General features: G+C 38.2%; 1 protein-coding gene across 1 annotated transcript in view; it reads right to left on the reverse strand.

Moving 5' to 3' along the window:
- Positions 1-23,837, reverse strand: part of THBS2 (thrombospondin 2) — a 54,950-nt gene that overhangs the window by 7,536 nt on the left and 23,577 nt on the right. The window contains exons 10-20 of the mRNA XM_081940895.1: positions 21,710-21,883; positions 18,036-18,163; positions 17,753-17,905; positions 16,024-16,242; positions 15,016-15,123; positions 14,038-14,197; positions 11,241-11,359; positions 8,558-8,792; positions 5,012-5,239; positions 3,109-3,380; positions 842-939 (exon numbers count right to left, since the gene is read on the reverse strand). Coding sequence (XP_081797021.1) covers positions 842-939; positions 3,109-3,380; positions 5,012-5,239; positions 8,558-8,792; positions 11,241-11,359; positions 14,038-14,197; positions 15,016-15,123; positions 16,024-16,242; positions 17,753-17,905; positions 18,036-18,163; positions 21,710-21,883 — 1,894 coding nt within the window. The remainder of the gene's footprint in view (positions 1-841; positions 940-3,108; positions 3,381-5,011; positions 5,240-8,557; positions 8,793-11,240; positions 11,360-14,037; positions 14,198-15,015; positions 15,124-16,023; positions 16,243-17,752; positions 17,906-18,035; positions 18,164-21,709; positions 21,884-23,837) is intronic.

Here is a 23,837-nt window from a genome sequence, read left to right on the forward strand (position 1 = left end):
TTCATGTCATGATTTGCAAAGATTGAATTCTTTACATATCTGAAGACCAAAGGAATTTACACATAACTTAAACAAATACATGGGACAATAATTCCCGTGGCATAAATGTGTGAGAAATTGAATAGTGGGGACATGGGAAACAGACAGGGAAATGCAGTAACAATTCCCAAGGAAATTAGTAGTAGTAGTAGTAGTAGTAGTAGTAGTAGTAGTAGTAGTAGTAGTAGTAGTAATAATAATAATAATAATAATAATAATAATAATAATAATAATAATAATAATAATAATAATAATAATAATAATAATAATGCAATCATGGGTATATACATGACATAAATAGAACTTTTTTACATTTATATTTTATTAAAATATTTTTTTCTGAATAAATGTTCTCCAGAGGACCTAATTACTTTAAAAAGCTATCTAAGGTTTCCTTAGTTTCCGTATATTCATTTTAATTTTAAGAAAAGAGGAACCATCTTTTCTTTTAATCCTTTTTTTTTACTTTTATCATTTTTTTCCTTCTCACCTTCTACCTAGAACAAGATTATTTCATAGTAAAACCATAACTTTCTAAGAGTTTGAGGAAAGTTATTTCTTTTAAACAATGTGATAATGTTTTCCTTTGTTTACATATGCCATTCAGAATAAATTGAACATATCTTATGAGATGGAAAAGTGAGAAAACAGGAATTCAAAATCCCCCAAAGGCTTCGACTATAAAAAGAAACAGCCTGCCCCAAATGAAGTGATAACTTTGGCATTTGCTTACAAAGGATTATAAAATGCTTTTATGTTCAGATGGAAAAGCAATAGAACACATCAGAAGAAAATGTCATACTTTATTAATCCTGTCTTAGGTCTGTGGATCAAATGCCACCTGTAGGCAGTGTAATCTTTCCAGCCAATATTTTTGGGATCATGCCACAAGGTTTGCACCTGTAAAAAAGATAAAACACATAGGTATACATTGGGAGAAAAAGACTTGCATGTATCATGCTATTGTTAATTGACAACATCTTATGGTATCTAAACTTTGATTAAGATGGGTTACATCAGGAATAAAGAACTGCCCATGCATACATGAAGTTGGCTTTTATCCACTCATTATACTCTACTCATGAATAACACATTACAACTCATACCACCACACTTAAATACATGAAAGAGTTTCATGTAGAAAGTCCCCTTCTCTTTTATCCCAGAGTGCAGGATATAAAATGATTCATATAAATGATGGGAAACAGATTCCAACTGAATGTTAAAAAATAAAACTTCCACAATAAGATAGTTTGGTAATAGAACCAGTCCTGCAGGAAGATGAGGGACTTCCCTACACTATATGTATTTAAATGGAAGGTAGACAACCATTAGCTAGGGATGCTTAAATTTGAATTCCTGACCTCAGTTGGAAGTTGCATTTGATGGCCTCAATGACCCTTTCTGATTTTTTAATTCTATAGTGGGGGGTTTCAAAAATTTTGGAACCTCTTCTGTAGGTGTGGCCAGCTTTGTGGGAGTGGCTTGCTGGCCATGTGATAGGGTGGGAGTGGCTCGCCAGCCATGTGACTGGGTGGGCATGTCCAACTTGTAAAATGTGGTGAAACTCGCTCTTGCTTAGCAACCAAAATGTTGGCTCAGGAACTCTGGCATTGAAGTGTGCAAGTCTTAAAGCTGTCAAGTTACAAGACCCTTGCACCCCTAACCCTTCAGAAGAAAAAAAACAGAGGTGTTCAAACTTGACGGCTTTAAGACTTGTGGACTTCAACTCCCAGAATTCCTCCTTTTGCTCTTCATCTTAATGATGTGCGGACGGATGGGGGAAGGGAGCTGGAACCGGTTCTTAAACGGCACTGTAGATTTGTGGAACCTCTTCTATAGAAGACGTTAGAACTGGCAGGAACCTATCCCTGCTATAGACCTATTTTTTGTCTCTTTGAGTTTTTCACCCTTCTGATACTATTATAACTTACCCAGGTGTTGCTCTAATAGATAAAGGATGAGAGGAGGAGCTGAGAGGAGGAGCTATAGGAGGAGACTAGCATAGCATGCATATTCCAAAGAACTTAGTTCTATGTAGAGCAGGGTGTCAAACTCAATTTCATTGAGGGCCGCATCAGCATTGTTTTTTACCTCGGGAGGCGGGGTGGACGTGGCCAGCTATGTCACTTGTGTCAGGGGTGCCTGTGGAGGCCCGTGAGCTCTGCCAGCAAAAATGGGCTATTTCCAGGGTAGCCCTGCAGGTCAGATCTAAGTCCCCTATGGGCCAGATCTGGCCCCAGGGCCTTGAGTTTGACACCCCTGATGTAGAACAATTGGCTGTGATTCACTGATACGAGGGGAGTAACCAGCTGTATTCAGGGACTGAGTACTGTGTAATTCTAATTGATATAAAAACTAAAACTCGGCCTAGTTTGGGTCTAGCAAACCACATATAACTTGGTTAGGCAATGCGTATCTTCAATACTGATTTGCCAGAGCTTTAAGCAAAGCATTCCTCAGAAAGTGAAATGGAGAGGTAACACTCCACTTCTGTTCACCCGAGAAAGCCACACTATTCCGATTGATAGCACGGATTTCTTTATATGCTGTTAGCAAAACAGCTGCTCAAAGCAAATAAAGCTCACTTCAATGCTTTCTTAACTCCCTTCCCTAAAAATGCCACCAATCTGCCCAGATCTAACCTCTGGAGCCCTTAATAATGAAAAATGAGCAATAAATTATCATCAGGCTGAACCCTATTCACAGCATTCTTAGCACTTTATTGCTTAAACCTTACATGAAGAGTTAGTATTGACATGTGTGCTACCCTGACTTTTCAGTGTGAGTTTTAAACCCTGAGGCCGCTTATAATTAAAATAGACATGAGGCAGGTTAGAATGATCATAAACAAGGTTAAAGTAGTATGATCAACAACAGCTGCTGTAGAAAGGAAATAAAAGTTAAATACATACCAGAACCTGTGATACATTCTTAATGTTTGTGCACTAATTTGAACACGGGAGGGTTCTCTTGTGATTAATGGGGATGGGGAAGTACATGATACCATAATGCCATAGTAGCTTTGGGCTGACAACATATTGGTGAGAGAACTTTTCAACTAGTTACCTGTCCAGGTGTATTTCCTGTGTGCCAAAGAGCATTTCTCAAATGTTCACCAGTACCAGTTGTGGAATTCACCACCTTAAGGGACACCCCTGAGTATCCATAAGCTCTGGTTGGCTTATTTTCCCAGTATGTCTGAGTGACTTGCTTCCACATCAGGACATAGAAGCGACTACTGGACTGGTAACCAAAGACAAATCCAGCATAATCATCATCTCGGTCTGTGTTGACATAGAATGTGCCACTGAAGTCAACAGAACTGAATTCATCATAACCTGAAGCAGGATGGAAAAGAAATGCTGAGTCCTCACAGGTATTGTTTTAATTTCACACATCTATTGTCAATATTATTTGGTTTGATACATTCATTTGTTTTAGAATCAAGCCAACATTATTTATCAAATTAATATAGCCACCCATTCATCTATGGAAGGTGAGTCCAAGCAGTGCACAATAGATTAAAAATATAAAAACATTGACTACAACTATAAAAAGGTATAGTAATGGATATCTTTTTTTAAAAAAAACACAAAAAAACAATAAAAATTAAGGGAGAGTTTAAAAATGACTCTCTCAATAATGGAGTTATTCCATTATTGGAGGGCCCCCACAACCAGGGCTAATCACACAGTGGACCTGGTTGTGGGGGCCTTCCAGAATATCAAAAGAAAGGAGCAATATAATTTTAAGGGAGAAGGATGTCCCATAAAGCAGGCTCCATGGCAGAGGTAGGTATATCTTCTGGGACCCATCAAATGTAAATCCCTACCTAATGATACTTGCTGCATGCCTATTCTGCAATATCTAATAAGGCAGGCTGAAATACAGCCCATCAGATTATTAGTCTTTCATTAGTATTTTGTTTCTTGGCTTTTCTCATTACTTATCCTTTCCCTTAATTTAACTATCATATTTGCTTTAGTGTGAAACATCTAAGGCAACTATCTTTATATTTTGACCTACTGATGTATGCCATGTGCAATTGTCCTCAGAAATAGTCTGAAGAAACAGAATGGTTCAGGATGTCACTGAATGAGTGCATTGATCCTTAAATTCTGGCTGTCTGCAAGATACCAGGTCCTGTTGATATTGACATTAATAAATAAAGGCCCAAATGATTCTTTAGTATTTAAAGTATTACTGTCATAAATACAGTCTAGCCCATGGATTAATATCAGTTGGGCAAATGCTATTTGTTGTTCTATCAATTCACATGTCTACTAAGAATTGCACAATTCACTCTACAAACTTATATATGTCTATAGGGAATTACTGTAGTAATTATGAATCTCGGGTAATAGCTACATGATATTAGCCTTAAATTCTTTACCATTCTGATCTTGATTGAATAAATGAGATATGGGATTGAGTAATGAGATAGGGGATGGAGTAATTTTTATCTCTTTTATGGTGAACACAGAATATAAATGCATGCATGATCTCATGACTTTTAGAAGAAAAGTAATGGGTACTAGTAACTTTTAATTTTCTATCTTTTATTATTAAAAAAATATTTTTGAAGAGATTGGGAAAGATGTTCCACAACCAGAAATACTAAGTTTCAAACACATTATTAAACTGAATGTAAAATTTTATTTCCTAGTTCACAGAGTTTGCAATGTATGTTTGCTCTAATAATAAATGGCATTACTTCAGAGAAATATGTCAAAATTATGTTCACCTATTGAGATTCTGAATTTTGATTGTTTAATCAATAGTTTCCAATTCTGATGAAATAATCCAGGTGAATCTCAAACACTCTTCTTGATATAGCAATGGGAGTTAGTGTTCAAAAGAAACAAAATCTAAAAATACTACAAGATACTTGGAAAACCTTATGAATAAATAACAGTTGCGGTCAATATATTCTGAATATAGTTCACTCAGAAAGTATTCTGATACTCACCAACAGCTATGCCAGGATCTGAATTAGCGGTTTGAACCAATTCCTTGCCCTGATGGCGAATTACCCAATTTGGATCAATCTGAGCTGTTCCTTTAGGATCCAGGGGTACCATTTGAAACTTTCTGAAATCTGTTTCACTAATGGCATCGTTTTCAGGACAGGCATCAAAAATATCTGGGACGCTATCATTGTCAAAATCATCTTTGCAGATGTCACCTCGGCCATCACCTGAATTGTACAAATTTTTAAAAGCACACATAACAACAGCTTTTGTTTTCTAGCTGTGAAGTTGTGGACATTTACATTATACATTAAATGCTGATTAGTACTGAATAATACAGTGCAACAAATTCAACAGCTGTACTACTAAAAAAATAAAAACAATTATTAGTGAATGTTTATCAGCGAACAATTACTATGTTTAAATAATATCAAAATCATCTTTACACTGTAATAAGTAAAATATTGGAGTGCAGTGGCCCACAATATTAGGACACTGATTTAGAAATGTAAGAAGCCCATGTTTGAGATCTGAGAATAATTGCAATACCACAAACAAATATAAACTATAATATAAGCTGTTTGGGAGTGGGGAAGGAAAAATGAATCATTTCTACCCTAAGAAATCCTGAGCACAACAGAACTTTATATTTAAAAAGTGCTTTGGGATTTTATTTTATTTTTATCTCTGTGTCATCAAATGCATTCAGCAATGTTTTGCTATGAGTACTTAAGACTGTGGCCATGCATTTTTTGTCCCATCTGCATTAAATGAGTGAAGACAGCAGTAAAGTAAATCATATAAAAATAGCTTTGGCCACTCTTTCTTTCTTTATGTGGGAAACTTGTTTATTTCATAAAACTAGCAGTGATAAGCAGAAAGTGAAATAGACATTCCTTAAAGCTTTGGAATGTGACTATATTGGGGCATTCAAGGCTAAACCATTCAAGAGAATAGAGTCCACCACCACCCTCCCAAATCATGTATACATTATGGCATTATGGTAAATAGTTGAAAAGCTCAGTCTCATAATGGAATACTTATAATGGTTTGAGTTAGTTTTTGAGGTTAAAAAACAAAAAGCGTTAAAATAAATGCCAAAATCCAAAACAAAAAATATCAACAAGACTTCTGAGTTCCTGCACTAAACAACAACTGATAAATTGTTCATCCATTCCACAAATCTATTATTATGAATGTACATCTATAGTTAGTCTAACGTTTCTTTCCAAAGCTGTGCTAACCATGTTAGATTTATGTAAAGATTCCTTAACTCTCTGACTTTTGATGTTTCACCAAGTATCTCCAATACATTAAACATGTTTTTGCAATCATGGGAACTAGTCCTCCCTCCAGGGGTGGTTGCTGCTACTGCCAGTTCGCTCAAGGACATGCTGTATGCGTGCATGCACAATACTAAAAAAAAATGTTTTTGCGCATGTACAGAACCAAAAAACAAGATGGTGGCACCTATGGTGCCGCCGAGAGAATCGGTTCGGGGATGTGGCAGGCTGAGTTACTACCTCCTCTGCCAAACCGGGCCAAACCAGTAGGAACCCATTTCCTTCTCTCCCTCTCTCCCTCTCCCCCTCTCTCTAGCTATTTCTGAACTACTTATCACACATTTTTCGGAATATACATAAATATTTATCAGCAAGAACTTGGCCATGGAATATCAAAAAAAGTTTTTTTAAAAAAAAATACAGATAGCAGGAATCAAGTTTTTCATAGTTCGCTTTATGAGAAAATGGCCTCGCATTCCACTGACTGGCTGCTCTCCATGTTGAATTCCAAATACTGACCAGCTGTAAAGCTGTTTATCTTAACACTTAAGGGGGTAAGTCTATGTCTCCAGTTTTATTCTCTCTGGTAACTTCAAAGAAATGACTTCTTTGTCCAAGTGAGGTTTTAATTATTTGGTTCATATGTTGCCTAAATTTTTTGCAACACTGATTGCTGCTGACAAGACTACTAATCCTTCAGAAATTTAGAAATGCATCTCATCCTGTTTTTCAACTAGGCCTGCTAGTTGAACAACAGTTCCTCGGGTGACAGAACAAACATAGTATTTGATTTAATTTCTTGGTAGAGTTCTAACAGAAGGGGCCTTGACAATCAAGTATGAATGATTCAGCCTACTCTGCAGGTGATCCATGGCCATAGAACAGTTAACCACCTACCAGTTTGAATGATAGATGAACACCTAGATTTCTGGGTACTATAGTGACTTCTACGTAATGATTAGGATGGGGGTCTCCAAACTTGGCAACTTGAAGATCTGTGTGCACATCAACTTCCAGAATGGAGCTGAAGTCCACAAATCTTAAAGAGGCCAGGTTTGGAGATTCCTGGATTAGGATATCAGACTAGTATTACGGAGTACAAATTTTATCTCAGCTTCAATGGCTAGTAAATTTGAGCTGGCAAGGTAAACATTAAAATGTATTGTTTTATTCTGCCTTAGCCCAGTTTGGGAACTGGCTTCATATGGATTAAAACCTTTATACAAAAATGGCCACAGTCAGAATTATCCTTCCAAAGTGAAGTTTGAGTTTGAGTTTGAGTTTATTAAATTTATATAAGTATGACTCTTAGTCTCTTTTCTTTAGTGCAGACTTTGTCTCAAGATTCTGTTCTTTTCAGGTGGCAAATTCTGTTTTTCTTTCTTTTTTCCCCTCAGGATAAGCAACATATAAGATTCCTTATATCCACAACCCCAATAGAATATAATTATAATCTAGCAACAATAAAGCAATAATTGCAACATTATTTTTTATTGCCACTAGGTAAATGTATCATTGTTAGTGTTTTAAGCTTCAAGACATCTTTAGAAGGAGACACCACATGAATTCTCCAAGCAGGTCAGTTGCAAAAATACTAAACAGATTCATTTCAAATATAACAACTCAACATTTGTTTGGCATTCTGAAACATAGAGTTTCCCTTCCTGGCTAGGGGAATCTGGGAATTATAGCACAACCCATTTGGAGATCACTAGATTAAAGAAAGCCAGTGTCTAATATTATTCAGACACCCAAAATAGAGGCTCTATGTTTAAGATACTAGAAGTGACGACTATATATGTGAGGGGTGTCAAGCCCAAGGCCCGTGGGCTGGATCCGGCCTGCGGGGTGCTTAGATCTGGCCCACAGGGCTGCCCTGGAGAGAGCAAAGCACCAGCTCATTGTGCCTCTGCCAGCAAAAATGGAACTCAGAAGGGCCACGAGTTGCGTTTTCACTGGCAGAGAGTTGCAGGAAGCCATTGCAGCTGGCAGAGCGCTCAGGCTTCCCCGACACAAGTGACATTGAGCTGGCCACGTTCACCCCAGCCTTCCTGAGGTCAAACACAACCCTGGTGTGACCCTCAATCAAATTGAGTTTGACACCCCTGGTGTATATATATGCACATTGGTTTGTGGTGTCAGGCTTGCAGCCATATTTTCTTGTGGCTCTCTGATCTCTGATTTACTTTTGGATGCTATTTGGAACCCTGACATGTGGTTCGTTTTTTAAGCAGGTTTTGTTGCAGAGAAATATAATCTTACCATCAGAATCCTTCTGGTCAGGGTTGAAGGTAAGCCGACAATTGTCTCTGTCATCTGGGATACCATCATTATCATCGTCAGGATCGCAAGCATCTCCTTTGCCATCCTTGTCATGATCAGCCTGGTTAGCATTGGAAATGTAAGGGCAGTTGTCTTTATTATTCTGATGGCCATCGTCATCTATGTCTTCATTGTTGTCACACTGGTCACCAACCAAATCATTGTCCACATCAGTCTAAGGAAGAAAATGGATAAGAAATGTTTGCAATAAAACATAAAAACAAAACAAAATCCATGGCATCAAGAGATCTAACAGCCTCCTTAAAAACATCTATTTATGGCAAGGCATACAGACAGACAGACAGACAGACAGACAGACAGACAGACAGACAGACAGACAGACAGACAGACAGACATGTATATATTCTAATTCGGAATACATGAGATACCACCAGATCATGAGGCAGAATATAACAATTTGAAGTAGCTTTTCATTTATCTAAACTGGGATGGATTGATATGAACCTTCCTCATTTAAATTCTTGACCCCTGCAGAATTTGCAGAACCATAAGGTTCTTTGCTGAGGAAATAACATGGACGTGTATATAATCATTAGCAATAGCACTTAAAATTATGTATGCTGCTTCATGGTACTTCGCCATCCTGTCTAAGGGGTTTGCAGAATCAGGACATTGCTCCAGCCATCTAGGTCCTCATTTTACTGACCTTCAAAAGATGGAAGGCTGAGTCAACCTTGAGCCGGTCAGGATTGAACTCCTGGCAGTGGGAAAGCAGAGTTTAGCCTGCAATACTGCATTCTAAACACTGTACCACCACATCTCCTTGAGACCATTAGGAGTCAAGCTCAACTAAATATTTCCCTGTAATTGTCACCCGGTCCTAATTTTGCTAGCAACGAACCTTTCTTAAATCTCCTATGTTTGGGTAATCATTTGCCATTGCCCCAAAGTATCTACTAAGAGCACCAGGGGCTGAAAAAGCATGTCAGTGAAACTGGGAAAGACTTTGCCTTCAACCGTTCTGGATCTGGGCTTCATTCCCTTTGCAAGATCTTACAAATGAGAGAAACTGTGCTGTGTGCATGCTTCTGTGAACAATCTCTCTTGTCTGGGCAATGTTCTTAAGATATGAAAGGCTTTTGCTCTGAATAATGTTCCCTTGAAAGAAAAAAATACAGGAAGCCTCGGGCAATAACTTTATACAATTAGAAATTCCAGCTCATATGCTGAAATCAAAGGTAGATATTCTGAGTCGGATCTTTGAAAACTTGAAAGCTGCTCTTTAATAATGCAGCCATTTAGCTCATCTCCAACATACCAATTGTTGATGATTATATTTGCTTTTAATATAGACCTGTGGCCTGTTATTGAAAAAAAATAGTTTTAATTCTATATAAAATGAGCAATTTTCCTTTCCAAATAAAATCATGAATAAGCAGAACAAAGTACCAGTGAGGCAAGGTGATAAAGACCACTGTACTCTGGTACCCGTGTTACCAATTTTAAAATTCCTGATGAGACAATTAAAAAAAAAAGCACATACTCACACATGGAGAAACTCTCCAGCTCCCTCCACATGCAATTCATTTCACTACTACTCATAGAAATGTCATGGTCTCCCTAGTCTTCCTTGTATTAACCCAGGTTTTGTTAAGAAGTTGCTCAAAGGAACACTGCACAGCAAAATGCTTGAGCAAATTGCCTGAACATCGTTTTATTTGCCACCTTTTTATTTGCCACAGACATTTTATGTTCCTTGTAAGCAAAGCTTCTCTTCTGCCCCTAAAAGGAACAGCTGCCATCATGCAAATTAGACAGTATCATGAGCTTTGCCTCGACAGTTTCTGTAGTGAGATAAAAACAGCAGATGGAAGGAGAAACTTTAGGGATACCTAAACAGAACAGGATCTGTTTAATGCTTAGGATTTTCTGGATGTCTCATATATTACTTTGGGGTTTACAATAGCAGAAAGAAGGCATGTACACATGTTTGTGTGTGTGTGTGTGTGTGTGTGTAAGTATGTGTGTGTGTATGTTATATATGTGTGTGTGTGTATATATATGTATATATTGTATATACATATGTCTGTGTGTGCCTGTGTATACACACACATACTATCTATTTATCTAGATCTATCTATCTAGATCTGTCTATTGATCTAGAGATAGCGATAGAGAGATACATACATACATGTAGGGATATAGAAATACAGATATAAATCAATATAGAGATTGAGAGATAGAGATAAATAGATATACTGTATAGACATATTAGTGCAAGATCAGAAGATGTGGAGAGATCTGGCCCATAGAATCACCAAGATTTTGACACGACAAAATGGATAACATCATCATCATATAGATATATAAACAAACTTGAATTTATGATCATACGTTTATTGCCATAGAAATTAATCTATAGTATGAAGATGGTTGTGTGATTTTTTTTTATTACCAACAAAATTTACTAATTCCCTTCAGATATACACATCTCTAAAACAACCAGCAATATTACCATGCTTTTGTCAGCAACTTGCAAATTTGGATTTAGAAAAAAAAAAACTATATTCAGTGCCAAAACAATGGGAATAAAGTATAATTCAAATTTCTAAAATCACGGTCACATCTTTCCTTTCTATATTGAAGAAGTACATCATTTTACCTGATCTGGATTGTGTACGAGGGGACAATTATCACAATGATCACCAACTCCATCTCTGTCTGTATCTATCTGGTCTGTGTTATAGACATATGGGCAGTTATCACGATCATTGAAAACATCTGCCAGGATGAAAAAGCAATGCAAATGAAGCCAGATGTTCTGATTCCAGTCAAAACAACACTTTTTTCAAAAGTTAGTACAGGAGTTGAGTTTTTTTTTTACCCCATTTTACCTTTTACCCTAAGTCTGCATGAAGGATGGTCAAAGGAGAGTGATTAGCCTGGGATTCTCCCATATGTTTCATAGCCCATGGGTCACTCTGGACTCAAGGCATGCAGAATATATTGAACAGATATTGGTGCTGCATAAATACATATGACTAGATTAAATGGTTCAGGCCAGGTCCTATCTTCGGTGGCAATTTGTTCTTCATAGTAGCCTGCAAGCTGAAGATGCAGGTCCACCCCTCTTGAACTGGTTTTCTGTTACAACTGGTATTTGAAGGTATGTTGTGACTAGCCCAGATGTAACAGCAAACCTTCCAAACTAAGAGACATCTACCCCATCCAGATGTCTGTGGGAGTGATGCAATATGCACTGGGACATTGAGTTGCAAGAATGAAAAATCAGTTTTTATCATTTTAGTTAATAGCATCTTCGTATACCTCCAGTTTTAAACTCTAGTAGCCATCATCTGTCTTGTAATATTGAAATCCACAGGTCAATTCAGATTCTGAACCAAACAGTTGCATATCTATTGCAGTCTCCTTTGTCTGGCAAAGAAGATGTGTTTGCTTTGTCGTGCTTTCCTTAAATTACAGCCCTTTTTCAAAACAAAGTATTACATCATACATATCACCTATAAGATTGTGCTTTCTGGTTCCAAGCTGATCAAATACCTTCAGGATATCACAACACTGAGTCATCTTTTGGGTTAGTCCTAAAATGTTCTATTTCTCCTACACATAATATTTGCATGTTATACTACTTAAGAACAGAGCCCAATAATTTTGTGCCAATGGCATTGATCAGTTCAAGGTACCAATTTTGAAAAGACTATGTTTTCATGAGGGATCAAAACTCACTGGTAGCAAATCATCGGGTATCTTCCCAAATTCCTACCAGGCCAGTTTTTGATGAAAACAAGATGTAAAACAGATTTGCATGATCTACATTAGGTTTTTTTTTTGGGGGGGGGGGGTTGTGACAACCATCATTTGTAAACTCAGGAATCTGAACCAGAATATGAACCTGAAGATAAATCCTTTTATGTACACTGTTCTATTTTTACCAGAAACATATTTTATTTCAGCAGATAATTTATAAAAGACTCATTGTAAAACTATTGAGTCTGAAATCCTTCCTGATTTACTACGAATCAGATGTGCCCATTCTTGAATGTTAAAGTATTCCTTGAAAAGGGTATTATGAGATATACTTCCAGAAAAATAATGAGAGTTGATAGGTTTTTCCTGTACGCTTCAATCATATTTCAATTTCTGTTTGTTTGATTTTTCTTGCAACTCTGCCAGAACATCAACCAAGAAATAAGTCCAATCATTAATGTAAACATTAAGCTATGGGAAGCTTTCAAATTTCTGCTGATATACATATCCAATACGCATATAAGACACATTCATTGAACCAAATCCAAGGCTTAACAGGTTATCTCTTCTGCTCCCTAATCTTGCCCAAACTGAAAAGTGAGATTCAACTGCCAAGAAATGCTACATCAACATCCTTAGGACATTAATGCTTCAGGCTGCAAGTCATGCCAAAATGCATAAACTCAAAGGCATTGAAAAAATATCAAAGCTATTTGGGTTGGTAGATTTTTCAAGGATGGGCTACTGTTCAGGTTATATTTGCCAGTTTAATAATGTTAAATATCACCATTGATTTTTCTCTCCCTTTCAGCCAAATATGTAATTTACGATCCTTATTATTCTAAGTTCTAAAATAATTCCCTTTCTTTTCTCCAGGCATTTTGGCAAGCACTTCAGCTGAAGACATTTATTTGACTGGCACATCAAATATGGTTTTTCATGCAAGTGTATTCTACATAAATATTTTAATTTCTTGTGAACTGCCACAGAATATTATTGGATGACCTACAAAAACATATGAAATAACTAAAAAAATAGTAATTATACTTTCTTTCCTTATTAAGTTTAGATATCAAGTGAGCGTGATAGTATTAGACAATATGTTTTTGTACATACTGTAGCTTTTGTCCACAAGGAGTTGCTTAACTGACCTATTTAGCCTATATTATTTCAGAGTACCTTGGAAAACCTGATGAAGTGTCATCAAGTATTATATAATTATTGGTCCAATAAATATCACCATTACCCATTGTTTCTGGGGATCTTGCCAAAAGATCTTACCTCATCGATTCGTGGAAACTTTGATTGAAAATATAGCCTTCCATAGATATACCTCCCTTCATCCCCCATTGATAAAACCAATATAATAGATCATGAATTTATCATGATTTTGGTTAGTTCCAGACAAAGCATTTATTGTTGCTGGCAATATTTGTCCTTTCAGTTAGAAAAAGGATGGGCAAAAAACAAAGATAGAAGGATGTTAGTATATGAACAGTGAATAAAATAAATGTGAATATAATTTATTTCTGGATTGCAGCCATTTGCTGCACCTGGTCTCTACAATCAGAAATGGATGGGTATAAGTACTTGAATTACAGGTGTTTCCATAAATATATCTTCATATGGAATGCGTGTTAATCTAGAGTACTTTCTAGAAAGAAAATGGAAGAGAGTAAAGAGGAGCATACCATCTCCATCAATATCTACTGCACACGCATCTCCCTCTCCATTATGATTGGTGTCAATCTGAGCAGGATTGTGCACATATGGACAGTTATCACAACGATCACCAACTTCGTCCTTATCATAATCAGATTGCCGGGGATTAAACAGAAGTGGGCAATTGTCCTAAAAGAAGAAGCAAGATTATAGAATAAGCATGGGAGTACAGATCAAGTTTGGAAGAAATATTTCATTTTTCTCTCTGAACCAAATAATATGCCCTAACATATTACACGCCAATGGTGGTAAAAAAAAATTGTGAAAACTCTTTTCTAGATGGCACCATCCTCCATGAAATTATAAACGGCTACTTTACTTCTGTAATTAAAAGAGATACAGGACTTCTCTAAATGTCCCTGCTCCCTTCCCATCCATGAAGTAGCCTTTCTTGAAAGATCTGACAATTTTGTTGCATATACCTGTTGGCTGACATGTAATAGAACTTTTACACCTAGCTTTTAAGGATTTTCCATTTATAATAATTAGAAAACATTCCTAGGCCTACGTCAGTTTGGTGTATATGAAATTAATGAATGAGTAATTTGTAAGAGGTCTCATTCTATGCTATATTTATGACAAGAATTGCATCTATTATACTTCTTATAGAAATAAACCTATTAAATTGTCCTAGGTGACATTATCCAACTGCCATTGTCCACCAAGAGTCACTTGGATAGTTAGATAGGCGTCATATAAATTTAACAAATAAATAAATAAATCATTTTAATAGTCCCAGATGTAATATGCATGAAATAATCAAAAAAATGACAGAAATTGATTATGAATTAGGACAATTGTATTACATATGGAATATGTAAATTCATTGATATCAATAAAGAAAAATTTTCATAGAAAACTCAGAGAAACTGAACATGTATTGATAGTTTCCACATTTATTTCTCCTGAAAGGAAAATACAGTTTAATGTAGAAAATATGAGCTTACTTTATCATCCTCTACACCATCATTGTCATCATCTTCATCACAAGCATCACCTTTTCCATCCTTGTCAAAATCTTCTTGTCCAGAATTTGGCAGGAAAGGACAATTATCCTGTATAAACAAAGATATTGGATTAGTACATATTTTAATTTCAGAGACAGATAATAATCCCACATTTTGGACAATAAAAGACTTGGATGTTCAACCAGAAGTTTTGAACACATTTCTAAAGTTGTAACAGTTAAAGAGATATAAGTATTTAGTCTTTTTGTAAACTTTCAAGCACTAAGAAAAAGCAGCCTTGGTTGCGTTAAATAATATTGCTAAATTGTATATCAAATGATATCCACCACCTGATGTGGTAGATTGTCAAAAGGAAGCCATTTAAATTTTGGTTAAATCTAGTTATAGACTGAGCTGTTTGGAAGAATATCTTCTTAAATAATTTAGACATTACATTTATGTCTTCCAAATAAACTATCATAATTAGCTAGACTATGCTAATGAAAAGAACTGCTCCCCCAACTTGCAGCCAAGAAGGCTCCACACCCAATTGCAATATGCTACACAGATAAATCTCCAAGTGTTTTAACAGCTCTCTAAGAGGATACAAATGACCAGCTGTCTGCAAGGAAAATAAATCCTTCCATTCCCCACCATCCAGTCAAAGAAGCTTCTTGGATGAGAAGTAAAACATCTTCAAGGAAAAAACAAGACAGTCCAGTTACCCCCTGAAAAAGCACCTTTGGGACAACCATGACCTGGATGACTGAAAGTCTCCATAAACATTAGAGAAATATATCATTTATGTACTTTCTATCTATGGTGGCCTAACAAATAGTAAAAGAGTAATAATTCCAAATTCAGAACTGGAGTGAAATGATAACTGAAGCTTTACTAAAGCTTGATAAAGTCATTGTGATAAAGCCAGGTGTCTGGAAGACCATTTAAAAAGATAACATCCTATTTTCAGTTTAGACATTTAGAACCTCTCTACTTCATATGCTTTACCTTTATGCAGTGATAAGTAGCATTGGCAGCACAGACCAGGTTACTGTTGGGCCATCCGTCCAAGTCTGAGTCTTCCCCACAGATGAATCCATCACCAGCATAGCCTGTCCTACATTCACACTTGTACACAGGGTCAGTGAAATGCCCCAGGTAGATGCACTCAGCTGAACTGTGGCAACTGTGTGTTTTATCTTTGCAAGGGTTGGAGGGCTCACATACCTGAAAAGCAGATCATTATGCAAATAGGTCACCCAAAGCTCCTGATTAAAAGAACAGCAAAGAAACAGACACTTTAATTTCCCATCAGTTGTTGAGCCCTGAGCACATGTTTTGTAGCTGGATCCAGATATAATCATCTTTCATTAAAAACTTGGGAAAGACCCAAGCAACATTTGATTGTGGAGTTAGTAAGTTAAGTGCTGCTGTCAATGTAGCAATTAAGAATAAGCCTCTCTTTAAGTAAAGCATAGCCTTAAGTCGAATGACATTCTTTCACAAGTTTATCTCTCACATCTGCAGACTTCTGGATGTAATTAAACAATATAAAATTTATTGTGAGGCAAGAACATTCAGCCCTATCCACTTCCTTTGTAATTTCAGGAAGATAAAGAAAAAAAGAAAGAAATTCTGGAAGGGGGAATGGCAAGCTCTTTCCAAGCCATTGCCAAAAGCGTTGCTTAGGCATGTCCATGAAGTCACCATAACTGATGGTGACATTCACTTTTTTTTTAGCAGGCAACGAACAAATACATTCCTTTTTAAAGATCCCATGGACACAGCTAATAGACAGCAATTTCCTTTGAATGAGTCACAGCTGCTGTTTCTACTTTGTTATTGGCTTACATTATAATTTTGATATCATACTTTTAATTTTACTTTTACATTTAGAATCCATAAACTATATAAGTCAGAAAATGGAAAATGACTGAATAAAATCCAAGGTAACAAAAATCTGAAAAAAGTATGGCTTTTTAGAAAATGGAGAGATCTTTCAGAAAAGTATCTGGCTATGTCAAACAGCTTCACAAAATGGGCCTTAGAAGACGGGATAGTTCTTGACAAAAATATATAATGTATACTCTAATGGCGAGAAACCAGAGCCTTTACATTTTTCTTTAGTCAATTTGGCATATTGCTACTTTTGGATATGTTTGTGCAAGGACCAGAAACCAAGCTCGACTGAATGGAAACTATTTCCTTTAATTCAGTATTTCTCAACTTTCACAAATTTAAGTTGTAATGGCTTCAACTCAGAATTCTTTAAAAAGTGGTTGAGGTAGAGAAACGTTGCTTTAATCTACTTCTAAGACCCAATATTTTAATTTATCCTTTCCATATGAATGATTGTGGGAACTGGGTAAATTTAATTGAGCAAAGAGAGGGACTGGGTGTGTGTGTGACATGATAGGAGCCTTCCAAAATATTGGGTCTTAGAAGGGCTGTCACAAAGAAGAGAGGGTTGACTTATTCTCTAGAGGACAGGAGAAGAAGTAACAAATGGAAGCTTATCAAAGAGAAAGCCAACCTAAAATTAAGAAGAAAGGATGGAAAAGGTGATGTCAGTGAGAACAATTAACCTGTGGGAGAGCTTGCCTCCAGAAGTTGTGTGTGCTCCACTCTCCACCACTGGAGATTTTTAAGAAGAGATTGGTCAGCCATTCTTCTAATTCTTTTCTAGAACAACAAGACTTCTAGAATGAATACATGTTCCCTATCTTCTAACACTTACTTGTTTTTCTGTTCTGGCAGCCTCTAGGCCCACCCCGTAGGGTTGCGTTCCTCTGTAGCGGGGAGGGCATGGTAAGCAGTGGAATCCTGGATTGGTGTTTACACATCGATGCTTCTGATTGAACTTAAAGCAAACATCTGGCACTACCGCACACTGCCCCAGGGGGGAAAAAGTGCAAAAAGAAGTGGTAAGTTTTTTTGAGCAGACAAATAACAATAATGAAAATCTGTGTTCCCTAGGTGGAATCCAAGTAATTCACACACACACACTGAAACTCATGTACCTCATCAAGGTCCTCACAGAATGTTCCATTTCCCAGATAACCAGCCGGACATGTACCACAGGACCAAGAGCCATCTGGATAGCTGTTGCATTCTGCTCCAGGAAAGCAAGGATTGGATAAACAGCCATCTGTCAAAAAAAGATTTAAAAAGCATTGCTATGACAGAAGTAAAAGGGAATTCAAAAACAATGCTTCTGAAGAAGTAGCTTCCCATCCTCTCTGCAATATCTGAGGTAACTTCAAAGCCTCAGAATAGCCTCTAAATCTCTTTTGCGTTCGATATTAGCCGCAGCATCGATTCCTATTGGTGTGTGAAAAAAGTTTTAAATGTTTTGAGTTCAACAAAAAGGTTGATCTGACCTTGTGAGAAGTATGTGGACATTACTAACTATATTCCAAACATTATAGAAGTCAGAACAGATGTTTTAAAGCTGGAAAATAGGCTGATTCAAGCTTAGAACATTTCTGGGGTGGTCAAGATAGTCATGGAACACTTCCACTAAAGTCAGAACAGCTGCTCCAAGCTCAAATATTTTGAATCTGGAAATTGAATTAGATTAGATTCTATTCTAAATTTGCCTGGATGAAGCAGGAAAAAAAACTGGGAGAAAAATAACAGTTTGGCCTTTTCTTTTATTTCCCTTTAGGTTTCATAAGTAATTACAAATAGTAGGTTGCATTAAAAAGAAAATCAAAATACCCATGAAGTTCAAATGAATCAATGTCATTATAAAGCTCAAGATTTTATTGCTTATTTAAAAACACATGTTTTTAAATCAGTCATTTTAAAATTGATATTATGTACTTGCTGTGGTCTACAAATATGCCAAACATCAGCCAATATGGTAAAGTTTAAATATGCTGAAAATGTTAATATTTTACTAAGATCCCGGGCAGCAATGCTAAACACTGCATATACAATGGAAAAGGAATCATTTAGATTCAGGTCAGGGGTGGGTTTTGGCTGGCTTTACTGTTGCTTTGCTGGATGCGCGCTTCATGCACATGCACAGTTCAATTAAAATTGTGCTGTGCATGTGCAGAACTCAAAAACAAGATGGCAGCAATGGTGACAGCAACCAGAACCAGTTTGGGGGCATGGCAGGCCTGGGTCGCTGCTGATTCCATTGACCCAGGCTGCCATACCACTACCAGTTCGGACAAACCAGTCCAAACTGGTAGGACTCCACCTCTGATTCAGGTGCCTTCTACATTTAAATCAGCTCACTCACGAAGGGGGCCACACACTGGACCTCATTTTTGTATCTGAACAGTGGACGAGTGATCTGGGAATAGGGGACTTAGTCATCACGCCCCTGTCATGGTCAGATCACTCATCCCTCCGGCTGGACTTTCCTGGCGCTATCCCCCACCGCGAGGAGGCGGAACCAGACTCTACAAGCTGGTACCACCCCAGGCACCTGATGGAATCGGACAGATTCCAGATGGAGCTTGGGCCAATACCTGTAGCCCTGTCCCGCTCCCGCTCCGAGGACCTAGTGACTGCCTGGAATAGGGCGACGACTGGGGCCTTGGACCGGGTTGCGCCTTTGCGACCTCTCCTGCGGCATCGACCCTCCCAGGCTCCTTGGTTCACTGAGGAGCTAAGGGTGATGAAGCGCCACAGGAGACGTCTAGAGAGCAGGTGGAGGTCCTCACGCTCCGAATCTGACCGAACACAGGTAAGAGCCTACTTGCGGACTTACCTTGTGGCAATAAGAGCGGCCAAGCGTAGACATTGTGCCGCCCTTATTGCGTCCACGGATAACCGCCCTGCCTCCCTGTTTCGGGTGACCCGCTCCCTTTTGTCGCAGGGGACGCGGGAGACACCCTTACAGGGAAGAGCAGAGGAGTTTGGGGAATATCTTCAGGACAAAATTGATCAGATCCGGAGCGGATGGACCCCCGTCAGTGGACCAGACGAGCCGTCAACAGCGAGTCTTGAGAGACCATTCTGGGAGGAGTTTGACTCTGTTGCCCCCGAGGATTTGGACAGGTTACGTGGACGGCTGCGGCCCACCACATGTTCAATGGACCTGTGCCCCTCCTGGCTGGTACTGGCAGCATGGGAGGTGACACGAGGCTGGCTTCTGGGCCTGGTGAACGCCTCATTGGGTGAGGGATACTTACCAACCGCCTTGAAAGAGGCGGTGGTGAGACCCTTGCTCAAGAGACCTTCGCTCGACCCAATGGAGCTAGCTAATTACCGTCCAGTCTCCAACCTCCCCTTTTTGGCGAAGGTTGTTGAGAATGTGGTGGCGCAGCAGTTTCCACGACACCTGGACGAATCCGACTATCTAGAGCCATGCCAGTCCGGCTTCCGACCCAGGCACAGCACAGAGACAGCCTTGGTCGCGTTGGTTGATGATCTCTGGAGGGCCAGAGATAGGGGTTGTTCCTCTATCCTGGTCCTATTAGACCTCTCGGCGGCTTTTGATACCATCGACCATGGTATCCTATTGCGCCGGTTGGAGGGGATGGGAGTCGGAGGCACTGTTTTGCGGTGGTTCGGCTCCTACCTCTCTGACCGGAAGCAATGTGTGTTGACAGGGGGGCAGAGGTCGTCCCTGAGGCCACTCACTTGTGGGGTGCCACAGGGGTCGGTCCTCTCGCCTCTCCTGTTCAACGCATATGTGAAGCCGCTGGGTGAGATCATCCGTGGTTTTGGGGTTGAGTACCACCTGTACGCTGATGACACTCAGCTGTACATTTCAACCCCAAACCACCCCAACGAGGCTGTCGAAGTGACAGTGGAGGACCATGTGGCAGCCGTGGCAAGGGGGGCGTTCCACCAGGTTCGCCTGGTACGCCAATTGCGCCCCCTACTGGACCGGAGTGCCCTGTGCACGGTCACTCATGCGCTGGTGACGTCTCGCCTGGACTACTGCAATGCCCTCTACATGGGGCTTCCCTTGGGACGCATCCGGAGACTGCAGCTAGTTCAGAACGCAGCCGCGCGGGTTATCATGGGGAGTACACGTTACTCCCACGTAACATCTCTCCTGCGCGAGCTGCACTGGCTACCTGTGGCCTTTCGGGTGCGTTTCAAGGTACTGATCACCATCTTTAAAGCGCTCCATGGCATAGGACCTAGTTATCTGCAGGATCGCATCCTTCCACACACGTCCCTGCGACCTATCCGCTCACACAGGGAGGGACTCCTCCTGGTGCCGTCCACTAGGCAATGCCAGCGGGCAACACCTAGGAGTAGGTCCTTCTCTGTGATGGGCCCAACCCTCTGGAATGACCTCCCCCCCGACATTTGAACTACCACCGACCTCCGTTCCTTCCGTCAGAAATTAAAGACTCACCTATTTCAATCAGCTGGCTTGGCACTCTCTTAGTTTACCTCCCGGGATATATCTTAATTGGGTCTGGGTTTTAATTGGGGTGTTTTTAGGGTTTTTTATAGTCTATTTATTTCCTGTACAGCCTTATCTCCTCCATCCAAATGTATTTAATTGTTTTATATTACTATTGTATTTTTATCTGCATTTGACTGTACACCGCCCCGAGTCCCTTTCTGGGAGAGAGGGCGGTTTAGAAATCCAAGAAATAAATAAATAAATAAAAAGCTAAGGTATCAACGAGCTACAGCTCCTCCTATATATCTCGCAAGGATACAGTATATTGGTTTAGAACTCATGTGACATTCCAATGTATTCCATATTCACCTATCGGACAATCCTGTTTATTGCACATATCACGTTGAATGACATCTCCTGCGCATGACTTTCCACCATACTGAGGTTCTGGACTATTGCAGAGACGAGATCGCTCACGAATGCCTCCACCACAGGAAACTGTGCATGCTGACCATGGAGACCAAGGACCCCATCGACCATTGACTGGAAGAAGTTAGACAACAACATTTTAGCATAAGGAACAAAAATCTCAATTGATAAGTGATTGCAGTAACCACACTTACTTTAACTGGCCATTTCATTAGTGTGATTAATATTAAACTTCTTTGTTTTTGGTCTTATCAATATTCCAAAACACTATTTGCATACTCAAAGGAACTCACTAATATTATACCCTAATTCACCTATCCCAATGGATAAAGTAAGTCTGGGCTGCATTTGATCGTTTTAAAAGAAACTGTCTATAAAAAACTTAAAATTAATTTAAATTGGAGAACAGAAGAAATAAGCAGTGGAATTAAGTTTGGAATGGTTTTGGACAGTGGGTTATCTTACTTTTTAAATGCTATGTTCATGGATGGAATTTATGCAAGCCTTTTAAAACAAATGGATTAAGTTTTCTTCTTCTATTTTTTTTTCTTTTATTATTCTTTCTAACCTATGGACTAAAATTCTCCTCTTTCATTACTGTGGGTGTTCTTCTAACTCATTCAAGAATCGGACTTTTTTAAAACTTGAAATACAAAAAAGAAACAAAAAGAAACAAAGAAAGTTGCAACAATAACACTGCTACTTGGAGACTGGAGGTTTGTGTATTGGAAATGAAACACTCTTGCTTTTCTCACTGATTATCCTGGCATGGCATTCCAAGGTCTCACTGCTTGTTTATAGAGAGTGATAAGAAGAAAAACATACAGATGTCCCTTTGAAGTATATCTTTAACCAGAGAAAAGTGAAAATAAAACATTATTGTGAATCTATGCTTAATCTTGTTAAAACCTTCCAAGCTAGAGCAGCAGTATTTGTTACCTGGAGATAATGGCACAATTTCAACAGCAGAAAGAAACTTTAAGTCTACAAAATATATTCTTAGAAATACAGAAATCATCAAACACATTTGAGAGGATAGAGAAGAAGTTGGAAGACTTAGAGCATCTAACAGTAAAATATGATGAAGAAGTTGGAGATGTTTATCAAGTGGAAAAAGTGGTGGTTAGAATCTTAAAAATCGAAGAGAAAAATGACTATAAAGAAATTAAATGTGCTTATATTTATGGTGATTGGTTTGTCTCTGAAAATGGAAAGAGTTGAATACTGAAAGAGGAATTAAATGGAGAGGAACTCTACCCCAGATGGCAAGACACAGAAGAAGAAAAAACAAAATAATTTATGGATTTAAAGAGAGAAATTTTATTAGCAACATCATTGATAACACTACCGACAATAAAAGATAAGCTGATTAAGGAAACAGAAGAAGGGCATCAAAATTACATGAGAGATTTTATAAGCAAGGAGTTGCTAAGAGGAGTCCATGCAAATTTGAATGGCAGAAGATATGAGACTGTTTTGCTACTGGAAAGATACAGGTTGATAGATGGAAGAGTATAATTTAAAACTAGTTAAACTTAATGAAATTTAGTGACAATAGATATAGTTAAATAAATAATTGATAATGATAATAATGTATACAATCTGTAATGTTATGATAAGTAATAATTGGATATGAATATTGAATGGTAGCCATGAAAGGAAGATTAGAAATCCTTTTGGATTATATATAAAGGTTAATAAAAAAGAACTAAATTAGATACAGTTAAGTCTTGATTATTAGGGGGAAAATGTTATGATACAGGATATAGTCAAATAAAGGAGGGATAATGATAACAATGTATACAGTGTGTGTGTGTGTGTGTGTGTATGCATGCATGCATGCATGCATGTATGTATGGGTACAACATAAGAAAACTGGATGTAAATTGTAAACAGTGATTTGGAAAGGAGGATTAGAAAATTTTGTTATTAAATATTATGGATGTTTAGCTAGAATAGGACATAAGGATTCAGTGTTCTTGGAGGATTTTAGAAATAGTAAATGAAATGCCAGTATCTGTTTATGTATTAAATCTTGGTATATTTTATGATGAAGGACGTTTAAACA

The sequence above is a fragment of the Natrix helvetica genome (assembly GCF_964273705.1).
Source record: "Natrix helvetica genome assembly, chromosome: 2".
NCBI classification, from domain to species: domain Eukaryota; kingdom Metazoa; phylum Chordata; class Lepidosauria; order Squamata; family Natricidae; genus Natrix; species Natrix helvetica.